General features: G+C 42.9%; 1 protein-coding gene across 1 annotated transcript; it reads left to right on the top strand.

Annotated features, from left to right (window-relative positions):
• Positions 1-13: 13 nt before the first annotated feature.
• On the top strand, positions 14-19,030 carry NANP (N-acetylneuraminic acid phosphatase). Its single transcript, XM_055321779.1, has 2 exons — positions 14-176; positions 16,742-19,030. The coding sequence occupies exons 1-2, from the start codon at positions 87-89 to the stop codon at positions 17,396-17,398; spliced, it is 747 nt and encodes a 248-aa protein (XP_055177754.1). The 5' UTR covers positions 14-86; the 3' UTR covers positions 17,399-19,030.
• The last annotated feature ends 2,311 nt before the right edge of the window (positions 19,031-21,341 follow it).

Here is a 21,341-nt window from a genome sequence, read left to right as displayed (position 1 = left end):
GGACCTCCTCACGCAGGCGCGGGCGGCGGGCGGCGGGGGCGGCGCGGGCTGCGGCAAGTTGGCGCCCTGAGCCTTCGGCTGGCGGAATGGTGCTGAACCGGGTGCGAGCCGTTTTCTTCGACCTGGATAACACGCTCATCGACACGGCCGGGGCAAGCAGAAGAGGCATGCTGGAGGTAACTTCCCGACTCCCGCGGTCCTCCTCCCGGCAGGGTCCGCGCCCGCCCCGCATCCGCGCTTTCCTGACCCTCCGTGGCCTCCCACCCCGACCTTTCCACTGCCAGGTGGCCCCGGAGGCACTGCCTTCTGTCCTTGGAGAGGCATCCGGTGCCGGGAGGACAGGTGGGTCGGGGTGACGGAAGGACAGGTGGGCCGGGGTGGCCGCCGGGGTACCGGGAGGACAGGTGGGCCGGGGTGGCCGCCGGGGTGACGGAAGGACAGGTGGGCCGCGGTGGCCGCTGGGGTGACGGAAGGACAGGTGGGCCGGGGTGGCCGCCGGGGTGACGGAAGGACAGGTGGGCCGCGGTGGCCGCTGGGGTGACGGAAGGACAGGTGGGCCGGGGTGGCCGCCGGGGTGACGGAAGGACAGGTGGGCCGCGGTGGCGACCGGGGTGACGGAAGGACAGGTGGGCCGCGGTGGCCGCTGGGGTGACGGAAGGACAGGTGGGCCAGGGTGGCCGCCGGGGTACCGGAAGGACAGGTGGGCCGCGGTGGCCGCTGGGGTGACGGAAGGACAGGTGGGCCGGGGTGGCCGCCGGGGTACCGGAAGGACAGGTGGGCCGCGGTGGCCGCTGGGGTGACAGAAGGACAGGTGGGCTGGGGTGGCCGCCGGGGTACCGGAAGGACAGGTGGGCCGGGGTGGCCGCCGGGGTACCGGAAGGACAGGTGGGCCGCGGTGGCCGCTGGGGTGACAGAAGGACAGGTGGGCTGGGGTGGCCGCCGGGGTACCGGAAGGACAGGTGGGCCGGGGTGGCCGCCGGGGAACCGGAAGGACAGGTGGGCCGGGGTGGCCGCCGGGGTGACGGAAGGACAGGTGGGCCGGGGTGGCCGCCGGGGTACCGGAAGGACAGGTGGGCCGGGGTGGCCGCCGGGGTACCGGAAGGACAGGTGGGCCGGAGTGGCCGCCAGGGTGACGGAAGGGCAGGTGGGCCGGAGTGGCCGCCGGGGTGCCAGAAGGACAGGTGGGCCAGGGTGGCGCCCGGGGGTGGTGCCCGGGGTGCTGGAAGGACAGGTGGGCCGGGGTGGCGATCGGGGTGGCAGAAGGACAGGTGGGCCGGGGTGCAGGCGGTGGTGCCCGCTGCGGCTGCCGCCTTCCCTAAGGCCCTGGGGCTCCCCGGGCTCTGAGAGCGGGGTCTGGAAGTTGTGGCCAGGCTATGGGACCGGGGACGCTGTTGTTCATACTGCCCACAGACAACGCCAGGCTCTCTGCACTTGACCCCCGGGGATGGTAGTCCCCACGCTCGGTGGTCTTGGGTTCATCGTGGAGGAAACCCCAGAAGTTACACAGCCGTCTGCAGCAAGCCTGCACTTAGTTAACTTTTTTTTTTTTTAATTTTTATTTATGATAGTCAGAGAGAGAGAGGCAGAGACACAGGAGGAGGGAGAAGCAGGCTCCATGCACCGGGAGCCCGACGTGGGACTTGATCCCGGGTCTCCAGGATCGCGCCCTGGGCCAAAGGCAGGCGCCAAACCGCTGCGCCACCCAGGGATCCCACTTAGTTGACTTAAGAGAATTTTCTCTGCAGAAATTCAGTCACCCTGCTCTAAGTGTGACCCTAGGTTTCCTAAGTGACTGACATTCTTAGTCCGCACTTGCCAAGAGCATCTCTTTCATGCAGCATTGTTCAGCAGCATTCTCTTCTTTATACACCCACAAATGCTGCCTCAGATCTCGTCCAGCCCCAAATCCACCCCTGCTGGCTTGCTTCTGCCTTCAGCTCTAGGGAGAAAACCAAGGATTATCAAATGGGAAAAACACCGTTTCAGAAGCTTATACTTGAACTCTGGGAGTCCCAACCACTTCCTGCTTCATTAATTAGGTTTTGACTCCCTGGATCTTTTTTTTTTTTAAAGCCCTAAAGGAAAAAAAAAAAAGCCCTAAAGGTGGGGCTGGACTGTGGCTCAACCTCAGGATGGTGAGATCAAGACCTAAGCCCATGTCAAGAGGCTTGATGCTTACCTTACTGAGCCATGCTGGTGCCTCAGGTTTTGACTCCCTGCACCTTCAATCCTCTGTCTTGATACCTTCCACTCCTGCATATTCAGGTCTGTCCCACATTTAAAAAATAAAAAAGAATGCCTCAGGGGATCCCTGGGTGGCTCAGCGGTTTAGCGCCTGCTTTTGGCCCAGGGCTCGATCCTGGAGTCCTGGGATCGAGTCCCATGTCAGGCTCCTGGCATGGAGCCTGCTTTTCTCTCTGCCTGTGTCTTCTGCCTCTCTCTCTCTCTCTCTCTCTGTCTATCATGAATGAATAAATAAATAAATCTTTAAAAAAAAAAAAGAATGCCGCCCTTGAGCCCTTCTTCCTTCACTAGATGATATCTATTTCTCTGCCGGCCTTATTTTTTTGTTTTTAATTTAAATTCAAGTTACTTAGTATATAATGTTTTATTAGTTTCAGGGGTAGAATTTAGTGATTCATCAGTTGCATATAATACCCAGTGCTTATTTTTTTTTAAAGATTTTATTTATTTATTCATGAGAAACAGACAGAGAGGTAGAGACACAGGCAAAGGAAGAAGCAGGCTCCATGCAGGGAGCCTGACACAGGACTTGATCCCAGTTCTCCAGGATCATGCCCTGGACTGAAGGCAGCACTAAACCGCTGAGCCACCCAGGCTGCCCACTACCCAGTGCTTATTACATCAAATGTCCTCCTTCATGCCCATTACTCATTACCCCATTTTCCAACCCACCTCCCCTCCAGGATCCCTCAGGTTGCTCTCTAGAGTTACGTCTCTTATGGTTTGCCTCCCACACTTTTTTTTTTAATCTTATTTTCCTTCACTTCCCCTATGTTCATCTGTTTTGTTTCTTAAATTCCATAAATGAGTGAAATCATGTAGTATTTGTCTTTCTCTGACTTATTTTGCTTAGCAGAATACCTTCTAGCTCCATCTGCGTCATTGCAAATGTCAAGATACCATTTTTTGATGACTGAGTAATACTCCATTGTACATATATACCACATCTTCTTTATTCATTCATCTGTCGTGATCATGGTATCTCCCCTGCCAGGTAAGTATCATTCATCTGTCAATGGACAGCTGGGCTCCTTCCATATTTTGGGTACTGTGCACATTGCTGCTCTGAACATTGGGGTGTATGTGCCCCTTCAAATCACTCTGTTTGAATTATTTGGATAAATACCGAGTAATGCAATTGCTGGGTCTTAGGGTAGCTCTGTTTTTAACTTCTTGAGGAACCTCTGTTTTCCAGAGTGGCTGCACCCGTTTGCATCCCCACCAACACTGTCAGAGAATTCCCCTTTCTCCACGTCCTCACCAACATCTCTTGTTCCCTGAGTTGTTAGTTTTAGCCATTCTCACTGGTGTAAAGTGGTATCTCATTGTGGTTTTGATTTGTATTTCTCTGATGCCAAGTGATGTGGAGCATTTCTTCATGGGTCTGTTGACCATTTTCTTTGGAGAGGAGTCTGTTTATGTTTTCTGCCCGTTTCTTGACTGGATTGTTTGTTTCTTGGATGTTGAGTTTGATAAGTTCTTTATAAATCTTGGATACTAGCCCTTTATCTGATATGTCATTTGCACATGTCTTCTCCCATTCCATAGGTTACATTTTAGTTTTGTTATCTGTTTCTTTTGCTGTGCAGAAGGTTTTTATTTTGATGAAATCCCAGTTGTTCATTTTTGCTTTTGTTTCCCTTGCCTCTGGAGACACGTCTAGCAAGAAGTCAAAGAGGCCAGGGTCAAAGAGGTTACTGGCTGTGTTCTTCTCTAGGATTTTTTTTTTAAGATTTTACTTATTCACAAGAGACACACACACACACACACAGAGAGAGAGAGAGAGAGAGAGAGAGAGAGGCACAGACACAGGCAGAGGGAGAAGCAGGCTGCACGCAGGGAGCCCAACGTGGGACTTGATCCCGGGTCTCCAGGATCACACCCCTGGCTGAAGGTGGCGCCAAACCACTGAGCCACCTGGGCTGCCCTTTCTCCAGGACTTTGATGGATTCCTGTCTAACATAAGTCTTTCGTTCATTTTGAGTATATTTTTGTGTATGGTGTAAGAGAATGGTCCAGTTTCATTCTTCTGCATGTGGCTGTCCAATTTTCCCAACACTGTTTGTTGAAGAGATGTCTTTTTTCCATTGGACATTCTTTCCTGCTCTGTGGAAGATTAATTAACCATAGAGTTGAGGGTCCATTTTTGGATTCTCTGTTCTATTCTATTGATCTATACATCTGTCTTTGTATTGACAGTCATGTTTTTCAAAAGAAATCTATATACATTATCTCCACATCTCTACTTTTATTTATTCTTTTATCCCTTGACATATAACATCTCTTCGTGCTACTTAACGAAATTGTCTTGCCAGGTCATTAGGCACTTCCCGAATTGCCAGAATCAATGGACATTTTAAGTCTGTTCTAATGACTTTGCTGTGGCATTCCATACTATGGACTGTCCCTTTCATTTTCATACCCTTGACATGAGGGTCACCACCCTGTGCTATATTTCCTCCAGTGTCTCTAGCTGCCAATAGTATATATTTACTTGTGTGTTCTTGCACAATATTGCAATTAAATTCTTGGTTTAGGCCAAATCATACTGTAGGCTAAGAGTTCATGCTTTAAAATCAGGCATTTGAGTTTGAATCACAGCTGAAAGTGCCTGAACAGTTACTTAACCACTGGAAATCTTAACCTTATTTAAAAATTTGAAAGGTGATATTAGTCCTCAGTGTCCTTATCAGACTTAGTTTAATGCATAGGAAGTATATAGCATCCAAATGTATACATGATGAATTGTACTATCCACACTGTCACCCAGTGTGTCCTCTCCTGCATATTCCCCTGCCCCCCTCTTAAAGGTGGACTTGTCTGTCTCCTAGACTATTGCTCTGATAGTGTCTCCAAGCCCACTCTGTCCAGTTCATCTTCCACATTCCTGGAAAAAGGTCAGATTGTATTTCTCCCTAATTTACACCAACACTGTATTTTGTTCAAGATACAATATCAAAAGATACTACAATTAATTTCTGCAACTCAGATGCCTGCAACTTAATAGCTTCTTAAGAAGAAATAAACTATGTTAGTCATATTCATCTGATCCATGGTAAATATTGAATGAATAATGAATGTACAGATGGATAAAAATCCAGGTCTTCAGACTTGGTTCTGTTGCCACCTCTTTATAAACATCCTATTAAATGAGCAGAATTGAGTTGTGTGCTTTTGACTCTACAAGGAGTGCTTTGTCACATAAGAATACAACGCCATCCGTAAATGTTGGAATATTCAAAAGTAACATACCAGCTTTCATATATACTCTGATTTATGAAAGGAGAAAGGGAAGAAAGGTCTAGACATTGCCTTGGGCTTGGGAAGAAGGAGCCATATACTGACTGTATACATCTGTTTAGTTTTTTTAATCTTCTGGGAAACTTATTTCTTTCTACCCTCTTCAGGCCTTTCTTTCATTGTCACTACCCAAGAGGAAGCTGTCCACACAAATTTGGAGTTTCTCAGTGAACAGAGCAGAAAAGATTTCTGCATTTCTGAGTTTACTTTCTAGTGCTGGTTGACTGGGAACATAATACATCAAATGTATTATTATTTGTAAGTATGTTCGGAAAAGAGAGGAGAATGAATTGCAATTTATTTTAAATAGGTTGGTCAGGTAGGTCACATAGAGTAGATGATGTTTGAAGAAAGACTTGGACTAAAACTAACAGGAGGGCTGTTTGAATTGTTAGGCTGTATGTATGGAGGCAATCATATTTTGTGAGCATGTATTTTTTTTAAGATTTTATTTTAATTTAGAGTGAGCACAAGCAGGGGGATTGGCAGAGAGAGGGAATCCCAGGCAGACCTGAGACCAAGTGCAGAGCCCAATGTGGGGCTTGATCCCAGGACCCCAAGATCACGAGCTGAGCCTAAATCAAAAGTCAGGTGCCCAACCGACTGAGCCACCCATGTGCCCCTGTGAACATGTATTGTTAACTCAGGTTTATTTGGAATTCAGCCACTTGATATCATGTCATAGTGTTATTGTATTATATAGTTCCCATACTAGCCTTCAAAAGGGTTTTAAGTTCTGATGATAGGGTCCAGAGAGCAGGTTAGAAGGCTACAGTTTCCTTTTTTTGTATGGGTTAAGATGAGACTTAGAGTTTTTTTTTTTTTTTTTTGAGACTTAGAGTTTTGAAGCAGAAGCTTGAGTTTCTCTTATGTCTACAAATTGATACCCCCTGTCCCTTTCACTTTTTTTTGTTATAGATTTTATTTATTCATAAGAGACAGAGAGGCGGAGACATAGACAGAAGGAGAAGCAGGCTTCCATGCAAGGAGCCTGACATGGGACTCAATCCCAGATCACACTCCGGCCTGAAGGCGGCTCTAAACCGCGAAGCCACCCGGGCTGCCCACCCCCACCCCCCTGCCTTTACTTTCTTAGGGCCCCTTTCTTCAGACCTCTAGGTCCTTGGTGGGCTTAATTGTATTCAGAATCCTTTTCAAGCCTGCCTTATCCCTTGCACAAAATGTCATCACGCCTCCAAGTTAGAGATCATTTTCCTCCACCCCCAATTCAATCAAAACTCCCATTTTCTCAATGCAGTGTTTATACTAGTAATAATACAAACTAATTCTACTTAGGTGTTTTTTGTTTCTATTGAAGTATAGTTGACACACAATAATGTTACACTAGTTTCAGGTGTACAACATAGTGATTGAATAGGTGTTATTTCTGTTTTAATAATATGTAAATGACTGGTAAGCTTTTTCCAAAAATATTTTTTTAATATTTTATTTACTTATTCATGAGAGAGAGAGAGAGAGACCAGACATAGAGAGAGAGAGAACCAGAGACATAGGCAGAGGGAGAAGCAGACTCTATGCAAGGAGCCCAATGTGGGACTCGATCTCAGGACTCTGGGGTCATGCCCTAAGCTGAAGGCAGATGCTCAACTGCTGAGCCACTCAGGTGTCCCTTTCCCAAAATATGTTAAAGTTAAATATTATGTGTGGCCCCAAATGAATTTATAATCAGTTGCTATGTGAAAAAAATGGGAAAGTTATTTCAGAGGACATAATGGGAAGAAATTTCAAAACTTGACAGTGGTATGCTATAGATTTACAAACGCCCCTGAAAGGTGAACTGATTTTGTTTTTTCAGAGCCCTAAGGACATGTAAAATGAATTGCTAATTGTAGTAATAGGAATTTGAACATTTATTGAGCGCTCTCTGCTAACTATGAGCTAGCACCTATTTAAGCTTAAGCACTGTGGACTTCTAGAGAGGCCTGTGTTGTTTTATTGCATAGCAATACGTTTGCTAAAACTTTACAGTCACCCTTCTATCATAGCTCAAGAAATTCAACTGACATTGTTAGAAAAGATGGTGACATTAGCATGAAGGCTGTAAAAACCTGGTTTGTTAATTGAAATTTAACTTTGCCTTTCTCTAAAATTCTTAGGGATATTATATTTTTCTTGAATTAATAAGACTTTTCTTAACTATTGCATTTTTTTATGAGCACAAATAACCTAAACAATATTTCTTTTACTTCTTATGTGATTCTTCTATTTTAAAGGAAGAAAAATGTGTCTTTTAATCTCTTTCTTCTCTTCAGTAGGTAAATTGAGGGTCTGGTATGAGTAGCATTGTTCCCTATATAGTTTAAAACACGTTTTAACTCGTTGGACCTCAGCAGTTTTTAGTCCCAGCTATGCGCACTGCACTCATCATCCAAAGATCCAAGATCTGTCTTGGCATTGTCAACTTTCCCAGATGTCCCTAAAACAGGGACTTCAAATGCAGGTAGTCCATTTGGGAGGTGATCCTTGGAAGTGCTATAGAATAGTGGTGGACTCATATGAGGAAGGTAGAGAATCTAATAAATGAGCAGGTTGCTGGAGTGAACAATTGGGGAACTCTGGTAGATAGCACGCAGAGCATGCTTCAGCTTTCCCTCCCAAGGGATAAGAAAGCTGGGATATTGGGTCACCTCGGTGGCTCAGTCAGTTAAGTGTCTGCCTTGGGCTCAGGTCATGATCCCAGGGTTCTGGGATTGAGCCCCATGTTGGGCTCCCTGCTCAGCAGTGAGTCTGTTTCTCTCTCTCCCTCTGCCTCTCTACCTGCATTGTTCTCTCTCTGTCTCTCTCTCTCTTCCTCTCAAACAAATAAATTGAAAGAAAGAAAGAAAGAGAAAAGAAAAGAAAGCTGGTATATTAAGCTACCAATTTCTGCCCCTTGTTGGTTGAGGCCTGCTACCAGGGCACTACTTCACCCATTTGTGTGCATGGGTGCTCCTATGGTCAAATAAAGCCCTTAGACTGAGAAGCGCAATGACTTACTTAACAGTATGAAGCCATTGGCATGTGTGGAAATAGTGTATGCCAAGGGGATTTGGGTAGCATCTGTAGCAGCCTGGGATTGAAGGCCCTTTACTAACCAGTTGCAAACAGGCTCTCCAGCCTCATCTAATAGGATCCTCTTTTAGGATCCTCCCTCACATGTCTTACATTTCAGCTTGAACTCAGCTTCTCACTGGGAAGTCACCTTTCCCAGGTCTCAAAATTCTAAGCTCTATATCTTTGTTCATGCTATTCCTTCTATCTAGAATGATTACATCCTCCTCCCATACCCACATTATAGGCTTGGTAACACTTTGGTTTAAGTGTTACATTCTCTGCCAAGTCTTAATCTGGTACCCTGTGGAATGACTTGCTTTTTACATTTTCTTTCCGCTGTTGTTGACATGACTGTCATAACCACCAGCATTTATGGTGGTTGCACACCTGCTTATTTTCCCCACTAAATCTTATGAGGGCAACAAACCCAGCCTCCGTTGCCTAATACAATAGCGTAAAGGCAAGCATGTGTGCTTTGGAAGTAGGCAAGTGTGGATTTAAATTCCAGCTCAGGCAAGTTACTTAACAGTTCTTTTTTTCCATTTCCTCATCTCAAAAAGGCAGATAAGTCCCTTGCAGAGTCATGGAAAGGTTAGATATAATATATGTGAGCATTAGGCACAATGATCACCACATTAGGGTCGCAGATGTTAGAAGACAGGCCAAATGGAAAAGAACCTAATGTAATAAAAGCCAAGATAAAAAATTGTGGGAATATGAGAGGGAGCATGTAATCTGATGAGGGATTCAGAACCAGTGTAACAAAGGATGACTCAGAACTCCTTGAAGTTTTTCATCTGGAAAATTAGGTTTGGAAGAAGCACTGGGTTGTTAAACTGCTGAAATCACGGAACATATTGGATTCTATTAGAACTGAATACATGTGTTTTTTTTTTTTAAATAAATTTATTTTTTATTGGTGTTCAATTTACCAACATACAGAATAACACCCAGTGCTCATCCCATCAAGTGCCCCCCTCAGTGCCCGTCACCCATTCACCCCACCCCCCGCCCTCCTCCCCTTCCACCATCCCTAGTTCGTTTCCCAGAGTTAGGAGTCTTTATGTTCTGTCTCCCTTTCTGATATTTCCCACACATTTCTTCTCCCTTCCCTTCTATTCTCTTTCACTATTATTTATATTCCCCAAATGAATGAGAACATATAATGTTTGTCCTTCTCCGATTGACTTACTTCACTCAGCATAATACCCTCCAGTTTCATCCACATTGAAGCAAATGGTGGGTATTTGTCGTTTCTAATGGCTGAGTAATATTCCATTGTATACATAGACCACATCTTCTTTATCCATTCATCTTTCTATGGACACCGAGGCTCCTTCCACAGTTTAGCTATTATGGACATTGCTGCTATAAACATCGGGGTACAGGTGTCCCGGCGTTTCATTGCATCTGTATCTTTGGGATAAATCCCCAGCAGTGCAATTGCTGGGTCATAGGGCAGGTCTATTTTTAACTCTTTGAGGAATCTCCACGCAGTTTTCCAGAGTGGCTGCACCAGTTCACATTCCCACCAACAGTGTAAGAGGGTTCCCCTTTCTCCGCATCCTCTCCAACATTTGTGCCTTGTTAATTTTCCCCATTCTCACTGGTGTGAGGTGGTATCTCACTGTGGTTTTGATTTGTATTTCCCTGATGGCAAGTGATGCAGAGCATTTTCTCATGTGAGTGTTGGCCGTGCCTATGTCTTCCTCTGTGAGATTTCTGTTCATGTCTTTTGCCCATTTCATGATTGGATTGTTTGTTTCTTTGGTGTTGAGTTTAAAAAGTTCTTTATAGATCTTGGAAACTAGCCCTTTATCTGATACATCATTTGCAAATATCTTCTCCCATTCTGTAGATTGTCTTTTAGTTCTGTTGACTGTATCCTTTGCTGTGCAAAAGCTTCTTATCTTGATGAAGTCCCAATAGTTCATTTTTGCTTTTGTTTCTTTTGCCTTCTTGGATGTATCTTGCAAGAAGTTACTGTGGCTGAGTTCAAAAAGGGTGTTGCCTGTGTTCTCCTCTAGGATTTTGATGGAATCTTGTCTCACATTTAGATCTTTCATCCATTTTGAGTTTATCTTTGTGTCTGGTGCAAGAGACTGGTCTAGTTTCATTCTTCTGCATGTGGATGTCCAATTTTCCCAGCACCATTTATTGAAGAGACTGTCTTTCTTCCAATGGATAGTCTTTCCTCCTTTATCGAATATTAGTTGACCATAAAGTTCAGGGTTCACTTCTGGGTTCGCTATTCTGTTCCATTGATCTATTGTCTGTTTTTGTGCCAGTACCACACTGTCTTGATGACCACAGCTTTGTAGTACAACCTGAAATCTGGCATTGTGATGCCCCCAGCTATGGTTTTCTTTTTAAAATTCCCCTGGCTATTCGGGGTCTTTTCTGATTCCACACAAATCTTAAAATAATTTGTTCTAACTCTCTGAAGAAAGTCCATGGTATTTTGATAGGGATTGCATGAAACGTGTACATTGCCCTGGGTAGCATTGACATTTTCACAATATTAATTCTTCCAATCCATGAGCATGGAATATTTTTCCATCTCTTTGTGTCTTCCTCAATTTCTTTCAGAAGTGTTCTATAGTTTTTAGGGTATAGATCCTTTACCTCGTTGGTTAGGTTTATTCCTAGGTATCTTATGCTTTTGGGTGCAATTGTAAATGGGATTGACTCCTTAATTTCTCTTTCTTCAGTCTCATTGTTAGTGTATAGAAATGCCATTGATTTCGGGCATTGATTTTGTATCCTGCCACGCTACGAAATTGCTGTATGACTTCTAGCAATCTTGGGGTGGAGGCTTTTGGGTTTTCTATGTAGAGTATCATGTCATCGGCAAAGAGGGAGAGTTTGACTTCTTCTTTGCCAATTTGAATGCCTTTAATGTCTTTTTGTTGTCTGATTGCTGAGGCTAGGACTTCCAATACTATGTTGAATAGCAGTGGTGAGAGTGGACATCCCTGTCTTGTTCCTGATCTTAGGGGAAAGGCTCCCAGTGCTTCCCCATTGAGAATGATATTTGCTGTGGGCTTTTCGTAGATGGCTTTTAAGATGTTGAGGAATGTTCCCTCTATCCCTACACTCTGAAGAGTTTTGATCAGGAATGGATGCTGTATTTTGTCAAATGCTTTCTCTGCATCTAATGAGAGGATCATATGGTTCTTGGTTTTTCTCTTGCTGATATGATGAATCACATTGATTGTTTTACCAGTGTTGAACCAGCCTTGTGTCCCAGGGATAAATCCTACTTGGTCATGGTGAATAATTTTCTTAATGTGTTGTTGGATCCTATTGGCTAGTATCTTGTTGAGAATTTTTGCATCCATGTTCATCAGGGATATTGGTCTGTAATTCTCCTTTTTGGTGGGGTCTTTGTCTGGTTTTGGAATTAAGGTGATGCTGGCCTCATATAACGAATTTGGAAGTCCTCCATCTCTTTCTATCTTTCCAAACAGCTTTAGTAGAATAGGTATGGTTTCTTCTTTAAACGTTTGATAGAATTCCCCTGGGAAGCCATCTGGCCCTGGACTTTTGTGTCTTGGTTGGTTTTTGATGACTGCTTCAATTTCCTCCCTGGTTATTGGCCTGTTCAGGTTTTCTATTTCTTTCTGTTCCAGTTTTGGTAGTTGTGGCTTTCCAGAAATGCATCCATTTCTTCTAGATTGCCTAATTTATTGGCGTATAGCTGTTCATAATATGTTTTTAAAATCGTTTGTAAAAAAAATAAAATAAAATAAAATCGTTTGTATTTCCTTGGTGTTGGTAGTGATCTCTCCTTTCTCATTCATGATTTTTTTAATTTGAGTCTTCTCTCTTTTCTTTTTAATAAGGCTGGCTAATGGTTTATCTATCTTATTAATTCTTTCAAAGAACCAACTCTTGGTTTTGTTGATGTGTTCCACAGTTCTTCTGGTCTCTATTTCATTGAGTTCTGCTCGAATCTTTATTAACTCTCTTCTTCTGCTGGCTGTAGGATCTATTTGCTGTTTTTTCTCTAACTCCTTTAGGTGTAAGGTTAGCTTTTGTATTTGAGTTCTTTCCAGTTTTTGAATGGATGCTTGTATTGTGATGTATTTCCCCCTTAGGACTGCTTTTGCTGCATCCCAAAGATTTTGAACGATTGTATCTTCATTCTCATTAGTTTCCATGAATCTATTTAATTCTTCCTTAATTTCCTGGTTGACCTTTTCATCTTTTAGCAGGATGGTCCTTAACCTCCACGTGTTTGAAGTCCTTCCAAACTTCTTGTTGTGATTTAGTTCTAATTTCAAGGCATTATGGTCTGAGAATATGCAGGGGACGATCCCAATCTTTTGGTATCAGTTCAGACCCGATTTGTGACCCAGTATGTGGTCTATTCTGGAGAAAGTTCCATGTGCACTTGAGAAGAATGTGTATTCAGTTGAGTTTGGATGTAAAGTTCTGTAGATATCTGTGAAATCCATCTGGTCCAGTGTATCATTTAAAGCTCTCGTTTCTTTGGAGATGTTGTGTTTAGAAGACCTATCGAGGGTAGAAAGCGCTAGATTGAAGTCACCAAGTATAAGTGTATTATTATCTAAGTATTTCTTCACTTTGCTTATTAATTGATTGATACATTTGGCAGCTCCCACATTCGGGGCATATATATTGAGGATTGTTAAGTCCTCTTGTTGGATAGATCCTTTAAGTATGATATAGTGTCCCTCTTCCTCTCTCACTACAGTCTTTGGGGTAAATTTTAGTTTATCTGATATAAGGATGGTTACCCCTGCTTTCTTTTGAGGACCATTTGAATGGTAAATGGTTCTCCAACCTTTTATTTTCAGGCTGTAGGTGTCCTTCTGTCTAAAATGAGTCTCTTGTAGACAGCAAATAGATGAGTCCTTTTTTATCCAGTCTGAAACCCTGTGCCTTTTGATGGGGTCTTTAAGCCCGTTCATGTTCAGAGTTAGTGTTGAAAAGTATGAGTTTAGTGTCACCATGATATCTATTCAATCCTTGTTTTTGTGGATTGTTCCACTGGACTTCTTCTCAAAGGGGAATTTTAAGAGTCCCCCTTAAAATTTCTTGCAGAGCTGGTTTGGAGGTCACATATTCTTTCAGTTCCTGCCTGTCTTGGAAGCTCTTTATCTCTCCTTCCATTTTGAATGAGAGCCTTGCTGGATAAAGTATTCTTGGTTGCATGTTCTTATTTAGGACCCTGAATATATCCTGCCAGCCCTTTCTGGGCTCCAGAGTGGAGAGGTCTGCTGTTACCCTAATACTCCTCCCCATAAAAGTCAGGGATTTCTAGTCTCTTGCTGCTTTAAGGATCTTCTCTTTATCTTTGGAATTTGCAAGCTTAACTATTAAATGTCGAGGTGTTAAACGGTTTTTATTGATTTTACGGGGTGATCTCTATTTCCTGGATCTGAATGCCTGTTTCCCTTCCCAGATTAGGAAAGTTTTCAGCTATGATTTGTTCAAATACATATTCTGGCCCTCTGGCCCTTTTGACGCCCTCGGGAACCCCAATTAAACATAGGTTTTTCTTCCTCAGGCTGTCGTTTATTTCCCTTAATCTATCTTCATGGTCTTTTAATTGTTTGTCTCTTTTTAACCTCAGTTTCCCTCTTTGCCATCAACTTGTCTTCTATGTCACTCACTCGTTCTTCCACCTCGTTAACCCTCGTCATTAGGACTTCTAGTTTGGATTGCATCTCATTCAATTGATTTTTAATTTCTGCCTGATTAGATCTAAATTCTGCAGTCATGAAGTCTCTTGAGTCCTTTATGCTTTTTTCTAGAGCCACCAGTAGCTGTATAATAGTGCTTCTGAATTGGCTTTCTGACATTGAATTGTAATCCAGATTTTGTAACTGTGTGGGAGAGAGGACTGTTTCTGATTCTTTCTTTTGAGGTAAGGTTTTCCTTCTAGTCATTTTGCTCAGTGCAGAGTGGCCAAAAACAAGTTGTATTGGGAAAAGGAGAAAAAGAGAGGAGAGAAAGAAGGAAAGAAAAGAGAAAAAGAAAAAGAAAAAAGGAAGAAACAAAGAAAAAAAAGAAGAAGAGAAAGAAAAATAAAGAAAGGAAAAAAGGGTGGGGGAAGCAAACAGAAATCAAAAAGCAAAAAAACAAAATAAAACAAAAACAAAAAAAGAAAACACAGGGGAGTATCTTCTGATTCTGTATACTGTAAGTCCCTTGACTTCCCCTGGAACTCGTCCTTCTAGCTGGTCTTCTGGGGGAGGGGCCTGTTGTGCTGATTTTCAGGTGTGAGCACTTGGGGGAGCTGCTCTGCGCCTGCCTGGTGCAGGGCTCAGTGGGGGTTGTTTACCTCGTGAGGCCCCAGGAGGAACAACCCGAGTGGCGGGGCCAGCTCTGCAGCCCTGAAGTCAGCTCCCGCAGTAACTCCAGAGCTCTCTGTCTGCAGGGCCTGGAGGCTCCGGGGCGGGGCCGCTGATCTGCCCAGCTCGGGGCAGGAGCGTCCTCGCTGTCCTGGGCCCTCCCGGCCTCTGCCTGTCCCGGGGGAGGCCGGATCCTGGGCTGTGTCCCGGCGCCCTGTGCTCCGGGGCCTGCGCTGGTGGATTCGCGCTCCCGCCCCGCAGCCCCCTCCGCGGAGCCGCCGCCCGAGCCCCTCCGAGCTGCTCCGGCCCTGCCGTGCGCGCTGCAGCCCTTAGGGAGCTCGGCGCACTCTCCCGGGGCGCAGGTGCCTGTGAGTGTCCCCGGGAGCCCGAGGGCATCCCCGCCCTCCTGGGTCCTGCTCCAACTCCCTGCGAGCCCCTTTCCGCCCGGGAAGGTTGGTGCAGCTCCTGCTCCTCCGGGACGGGGCTCTCCTGTCCTGGGGACACTCGCCCCGGCCTCAGCCCGGCTCCTCGCGTGGCCCCTCCCCCTCGGAGGCCTTTTGTTCCTTTATTTCTTTTTCCCCATCTTCCTACCTTGATAGAAGCGCGGGCTCTTCTCCCTGCAGCATTCCAGCTGGTCTCTCTTTACATCTCAGGCCGAATTCGTAGATTTTCAGGATGATTTGAAGGTTATCTAGGTAATTTGGTGGGGACAGGTGACTTGGGATCCCTACTCTTCCGCCATCTTGCCCCTCCCCCCCTTTTAAGATTATTTATTTATTCATGAGAGACAGAGAGAGAGAAGTCAGAGAGAAAGGCAGAGACACAGGCAGAGGGAGAAGCAGGCTCCATGCAGGGAGCCCGACGTGGGACTCAATCCGGGGTCTCTAGGATCACTCCCAGGGCTGAAGTCAGTGCTATACTGCTGAGCCACCAGGGCTGCCCACATGTTTTTAAAAGTACAGAATTAGTCCCATTTTATATGGTAATGAGTTTAGGCCTTCATAATACAAAAAGATAAGAAAAGGTTGGATGAACCAGCATTATTTCTGAGAAGACCCTAAATGATGGTTGTGAGGAATTTAAAATGTTTTACTAAATTTAAACCTGTTTTGTTTCTGTTTCTTCATAACCAGAATAAAAGGTGGTGGACTGCCAAATGAAAGTTTTATGAACTATATCTGAAGACACTTCTTAGAATAGAAACTGGTCAAAAATATGAATGAGGGATGTCTGGGTGGCTCAAATATGGAGCATCTGCCTTTGGCTCAGGGCATGATCCCAGAGTCCCAAGATCAAGTCCCACATCAGGCTCCCTGCAGGGAGCCTGCTTCTCCCTCTGCCTGTGTCTCTGCCTCTCTGTGTGTGTCTGTCATGAATAAATAAATAAAATCTTAAAAAAAAAAAATATGGGGCAGCCTGGGTTGCTCAGTGGTTTAGCTCTGCCTTGGGCCCAGGGCTTGATCATGAGGTCCTGGGATCAAGTCCCACATTGGGCTTTCTGCATGGAGCCTGCTTCTCCCTCTGCCTGTGTCTCTGCCTCTCTCTCTGTGTCTCTCATGAATAAATAAATAAAAATAAAATATTAAATATATATATATATGAGTTGTATAACATGATTGGGAGATCTTCCCTCTGGTATTCTTTAAAATTTAAACACAAGACCAATTCCCACCAGAAATGGTGTGGTAATAAAGCTGCTTTAGGGCAGACACATGGAGTTGGAATCTCTACTTTGGGATTATAGGAAAATAGCTTCTCAGGACATGACTATACTTATAGTCACCCAAAGTGTGTTAATGGAGTTGTTTTCCTTTATTTAGGTGATAAAGCTTTTACAATCAAAATACCACTACAAAGAAGAGGCTAAAACCATCTGTGACAAAGTTCAAGTTAAACTCAGCAAGGAATGTTTTCATCCTTCCAGTACATGCATTACTGACCTAAGGACTTTACACTGGGAGGAAGCAATCCTTGAAACGAAGGGTGGTACAGCCAATAGGAAATTGGCTGAAGAATGTTATTTCCTGTGGAAATCTACACGTTTACAGCATATGATACTAGCAGAAGATGTCAAAGCCATGCTCACTGAACTTCGGAAAGAAGTCCGCCTACTTTTATTAACAAATGGAGACCGACAGACCCAGAGGGAGAAGATTGAGGCTTGTGCCTGCCAGTCCTATTTTGATGCTATCGTTATAGGTGGAGAGCAGAAAGAAGAGAAACCAGCACCTTCCATATTTTATCATTGCTGTGATCTCCTTGGACTACAGCCTGGGGACTGTGTGATGGTTGGTGACACACTAGAAACCGATATACAAGGAGGCCTCAATGCAGGGCTGAAAGCAACAGTCTGGATAAATAAAAATGGAATAATGCCACTGAAGTCCTCCCCCATGCCACATTATATAGTTTCATCTGTGCTAGAGTTACCTGCTGTCTTACAAAGTATAGATTGTACTGTCAGTATGTCAACTTAAAGCATAGAAAAGGGCATGATTATGTATTTTAGGGTCAAATACAGGTTTTGAACTAAGAAAAGTTAAGGCATTCCATGTATTAAGACCCAGTTCTAAGAATAATTTTACTTACAGTTTAATAGCCAGCCAACCACTGACTGGCATTTATATCTGAAAATCCAGAGCACATTAATAAATACGACTTACTAGTTATTAGTAGTGTAATTCAGAAAACTTGAAGAAATCTATTATTTGTTAATCTGTGACTTGAGGTTTTTGAAAAATTATTTTATTAATCTTTTAGCATCTTGGATCCATGAAGATATCAGACAAGATAGCTTATACATGGATGCACAAATACAGGTTTTATGTTCTGTCTTAAAAATAGATGTATTTTTAAAATAGATATTCTAGATATTCTAAAACAGATATATAATAGAGGTTTATCAGAACAATTGGATCTGGATAATAGGAAATAAGTGCTAAGTCACATGCCAATCAAGGCATTCCATAGTGAAATTATTTTGCATATTTTCTTTTTAAAAACATCTACCATATTTTTGTCTACTTTGAATGTATAATGTATATACTTTGAATGAATCCAGTTTTTCTGCATGACCTTTTTTGAGGGGAGGGGGGATAATTTTCCTATGGTGTATACATGACAAATAAATTTCTCCAGTAAAAAAGCTGTTAAAATCAGCATATGGTGCTCCTTCTCCATGACATTTTCACATCTTTCTAGAGTGCACTTATAGATTATTATTAGTCTTTACCTCTTACAGAAGTATTTTTACAATCTTCTCCCAGGTACACAATGGGTCCAGGGGACTAGACTTCCTGGCTGGTGATAAGTAGAAGTGACATGGCACCAAAAGTCATTTTCCTTGTGTGGGTACCTCAGAGGTACAGCATAACTATGCCACTCTTCCATAAATTCTTTATTGACTGAATAACTTGACCTGTATGATGAAAACTAATAGGAAACTATGTTTTGCTATGAATAATTTCAGGGTGCCATTTTAATATAATTTAAGTGGCTTTTGGTGTTACCATCTGCCTTACATCTCCTATTTTGCAAATTTTAGGAAATATATCCTGTTTCCAATTTCTATATCCAACTCAGTGTTTAAGCTTATTAATTAATGACTAAGAACATCTTGCAACTAGAAAACTTTTTCTAGGCCATTAAGCTAGACAGTCTCATGACTTCACCAACTTGGAGTAAAATGGTTAAGGAAAAAGAATAATTTGGGTTGGTTTTTGGCAGGTTTTTTTTTTTTTTAACTTTTGTATAAGAAGCTACTAAGGTAAAATATTAGGCTGTTAGAATATGTATAGCTATAACTCCTCTGATTATAATACTTAGATTCTAGATTATGCCTATTCTTATTTCTTTAGCCAGTCATTTCCTGTTCACTGCCAAGAACAGGATTCTCTGCTATTGTGCAAATGTCCTGTTGTGTTTACTTTTGACTCTTAATTTTTAAAACTGTGATTGTACCCTTGACTGTCCCAGAGTGTTGTTGCTATAAAGCTAACCATTTGTGAACAGGGTATGTATGTGTATAGTTACAGGTATGGTGCCCATGTGACCTTGATTATATTTTAGCTATTTAAAAATTATTAAATTGGATGATCTTGGCAGGAAAATTATGTGTATGATTTTTCTAATAGATGCATGATGCCTAGGGTTTGTCCTTCTAGCTATCCCACAGGATGGATGTAGGCAATGTCGCATTCAGTATGCTAACCAGAGAAGGTCCCTTGCTTCTAGATCGTAGTGACAGATCTCAGCAAGATAGTTCCTACAATGCTACAATGTCAAGTGAGCAGTTCTTCAGCAAAAGTTATGGGGAGGCGGCTGTGGTTTGTTTCCTTGTCCTTCCAGTTTGTATTCAGTACGTGCAGTAATGCAATATTGCATTCCATTTGCATCCTTCCTTAGAGAAAACTATTGGTGGTTTTCTACCTTCCTAGTGGAATGTTACAGAAGATATTAAGAAATCTTGGAATAGACCTATGATTTTATTAATAATGTTTTTGTTTTTAGAATACTATTCCTCAAGATTTAAGAAAATGATGGAATAATATACCCCCCTTTTTTTTTCAGTTTTCCATAATAGTATGCTCTACAAAGCCCTAAATTCTCAATTGTCCAGGGGTTCTCCAAGGCACTAGTTATAGAGGAAGGCCTAAAGTAGACACAAATGGACACTGCACCTGGAATACTAAAACAAAGATGGATGTTTTCTGATTCCATATACACTTCCAGCCCTCTGGTGCACAAACATCTTAGATCCGGTAGTAACCAGGACCCAGTGGATGTTCAGTATGTATTGTAGGAAAGGGTTTTTATGGTTGCAAAGGTACTTGGTTTAGCATTTTCAAATTTCTTTGTCACCTACAGTAAGAAACAGTTTCCATCACTATCCATTAAGCACATTTATTTATAGTGGACATATTAATATATATTAAATACAGTTTTATATACTTAATTAAAGCTGAGGCAAGTTTTATAATACTACTTGCTGTACATGATCAGTTTTTTTCAGTCCATCTTTTTAAATTAGAGAATATATTTATAATTGAACAATTAACTATTTGTGGCACATAAGTCAAAAAAATGAAAAGGTGAATGGCAAAGTCGCATCTCTTTCCAAGAGGTCCATCACTCCTATAGGCCTCTGCTGTGAGCAACTTCCTGTGTATCTGCATATATAGTTATGTATGACTATACAGAATTCCTCAATTTAGGCAAGTTTATTTCTGCTTTTCAGTTTTAGGGGGAAAAATGCTCTTGCTAAGATATTGATTGAAAAAGAGAGTCCTAGGGACGCCTGAGTGGCTCAATGGTTGAATGTCTGCCTTTGGCCCGGGGCATGATCCCAGGGTCCCAGGATGGAGTCCCACATCAGGCTCCCTGAGAGGAACCTGCTTCTTCCTCTGCCTGTGTCTCTGCCTCTCTCTCTGTGTCTCTCATCAATAAATAAATAAGATTTTGAAAAAAAGAATCTAAAGCTTCTGTTTAAATCATTCATGTTCGGAACGTATACCATGATAGTCTCTGCCATCCACTATCATTAACATTCAGCAATAAAAGTGATGGTTCCATTGACTTTCCCTGTGCCTATCATTCACTTTGCGGGGAAGGTCAGCATAGTCATGGAGCCCTTGCCCCGCTACACTATGATGAGTTTCCTTCCACTTGCTGCATGTCACCATCCTAGTGACTCCCTTTACCTCTTATATTGGGTTTCCTGGTTTTGTCCTGCATGTTCCCTTGTTTCATTTGTTCCCTCTTTTTGGTGGCATCCTCCCTGAGTAGGTTCTCTAAATGTGTGTGAGAGGTAAAATGTTTAAGATTTTAAGTGTCTGAAAGTGCCTTTACCCTTCTCCCATTATTGACAGTTAACAGCATGCAGTCGGATATCATTTTCATTCGGAATTTAGAGGCATTGCTCTGTGGTCTTCTAGCCATATTTATGTGACCAGACTTTTTTCTCTCTTGAAGGTCTTAGAAGTGTAGTTTTCCCCCAGTGATCCATGGAGATGCTCTGTTTTCATTCTATCTGCTTGGCACTCTGAACCTCTCTGATCAAAATCTTAATGTTATTCAGTTCTGAAAATGTAATTACTTCATTGCAAATTGCTTCCCCACTGTTCTTTTCCTGCTTTCATTTTCTGGAACTCCTATTCAGATGATGGACCTCCTCTAATGACCTGCTTTGTTTAATCTTTTCTCTCCTATTTTCCCATATGTTATTTTGTTCCACTTTGGGATAAGGGGGGTTTCTTCAACTATATCTTCCAGTCCTATTGATTTTCTAACCCTATTACTATTCTTTTAATTTCTGAGAGCTTTGTTTTGTTTTCTTAATGTTCCTTTTTAGTAATAGTGTTTTTGTTTTGAGCAGAATGTTCTCTCAGAAAATTAAGTTTTTGGAAAAGCCACAGAATCCAC

The sequence above is a fragment of the Nyctereutes procyonoides genome, unplaced genomic scaffold (assembly GCF_905146905.1).
Source record: "Nyctereutes procyonoides isolate TBG_1078 unplaced genomic scaffold, NYPRO_anot_genome, whole genome shotgun sequence".
NCBI classification, from domain to species: domain Eukaryota; kingdom Metazoa; phylum Chordata; class Mammalia; order Carnivora; family Canidae; genus Nyctereutes; species Nyctereutes procyonoides.
The sequence above is the reverse complement of the archived record's forward strand: the minus strand, read 5'-3'. Positions and strand labels throughout refer to the sequence as shown.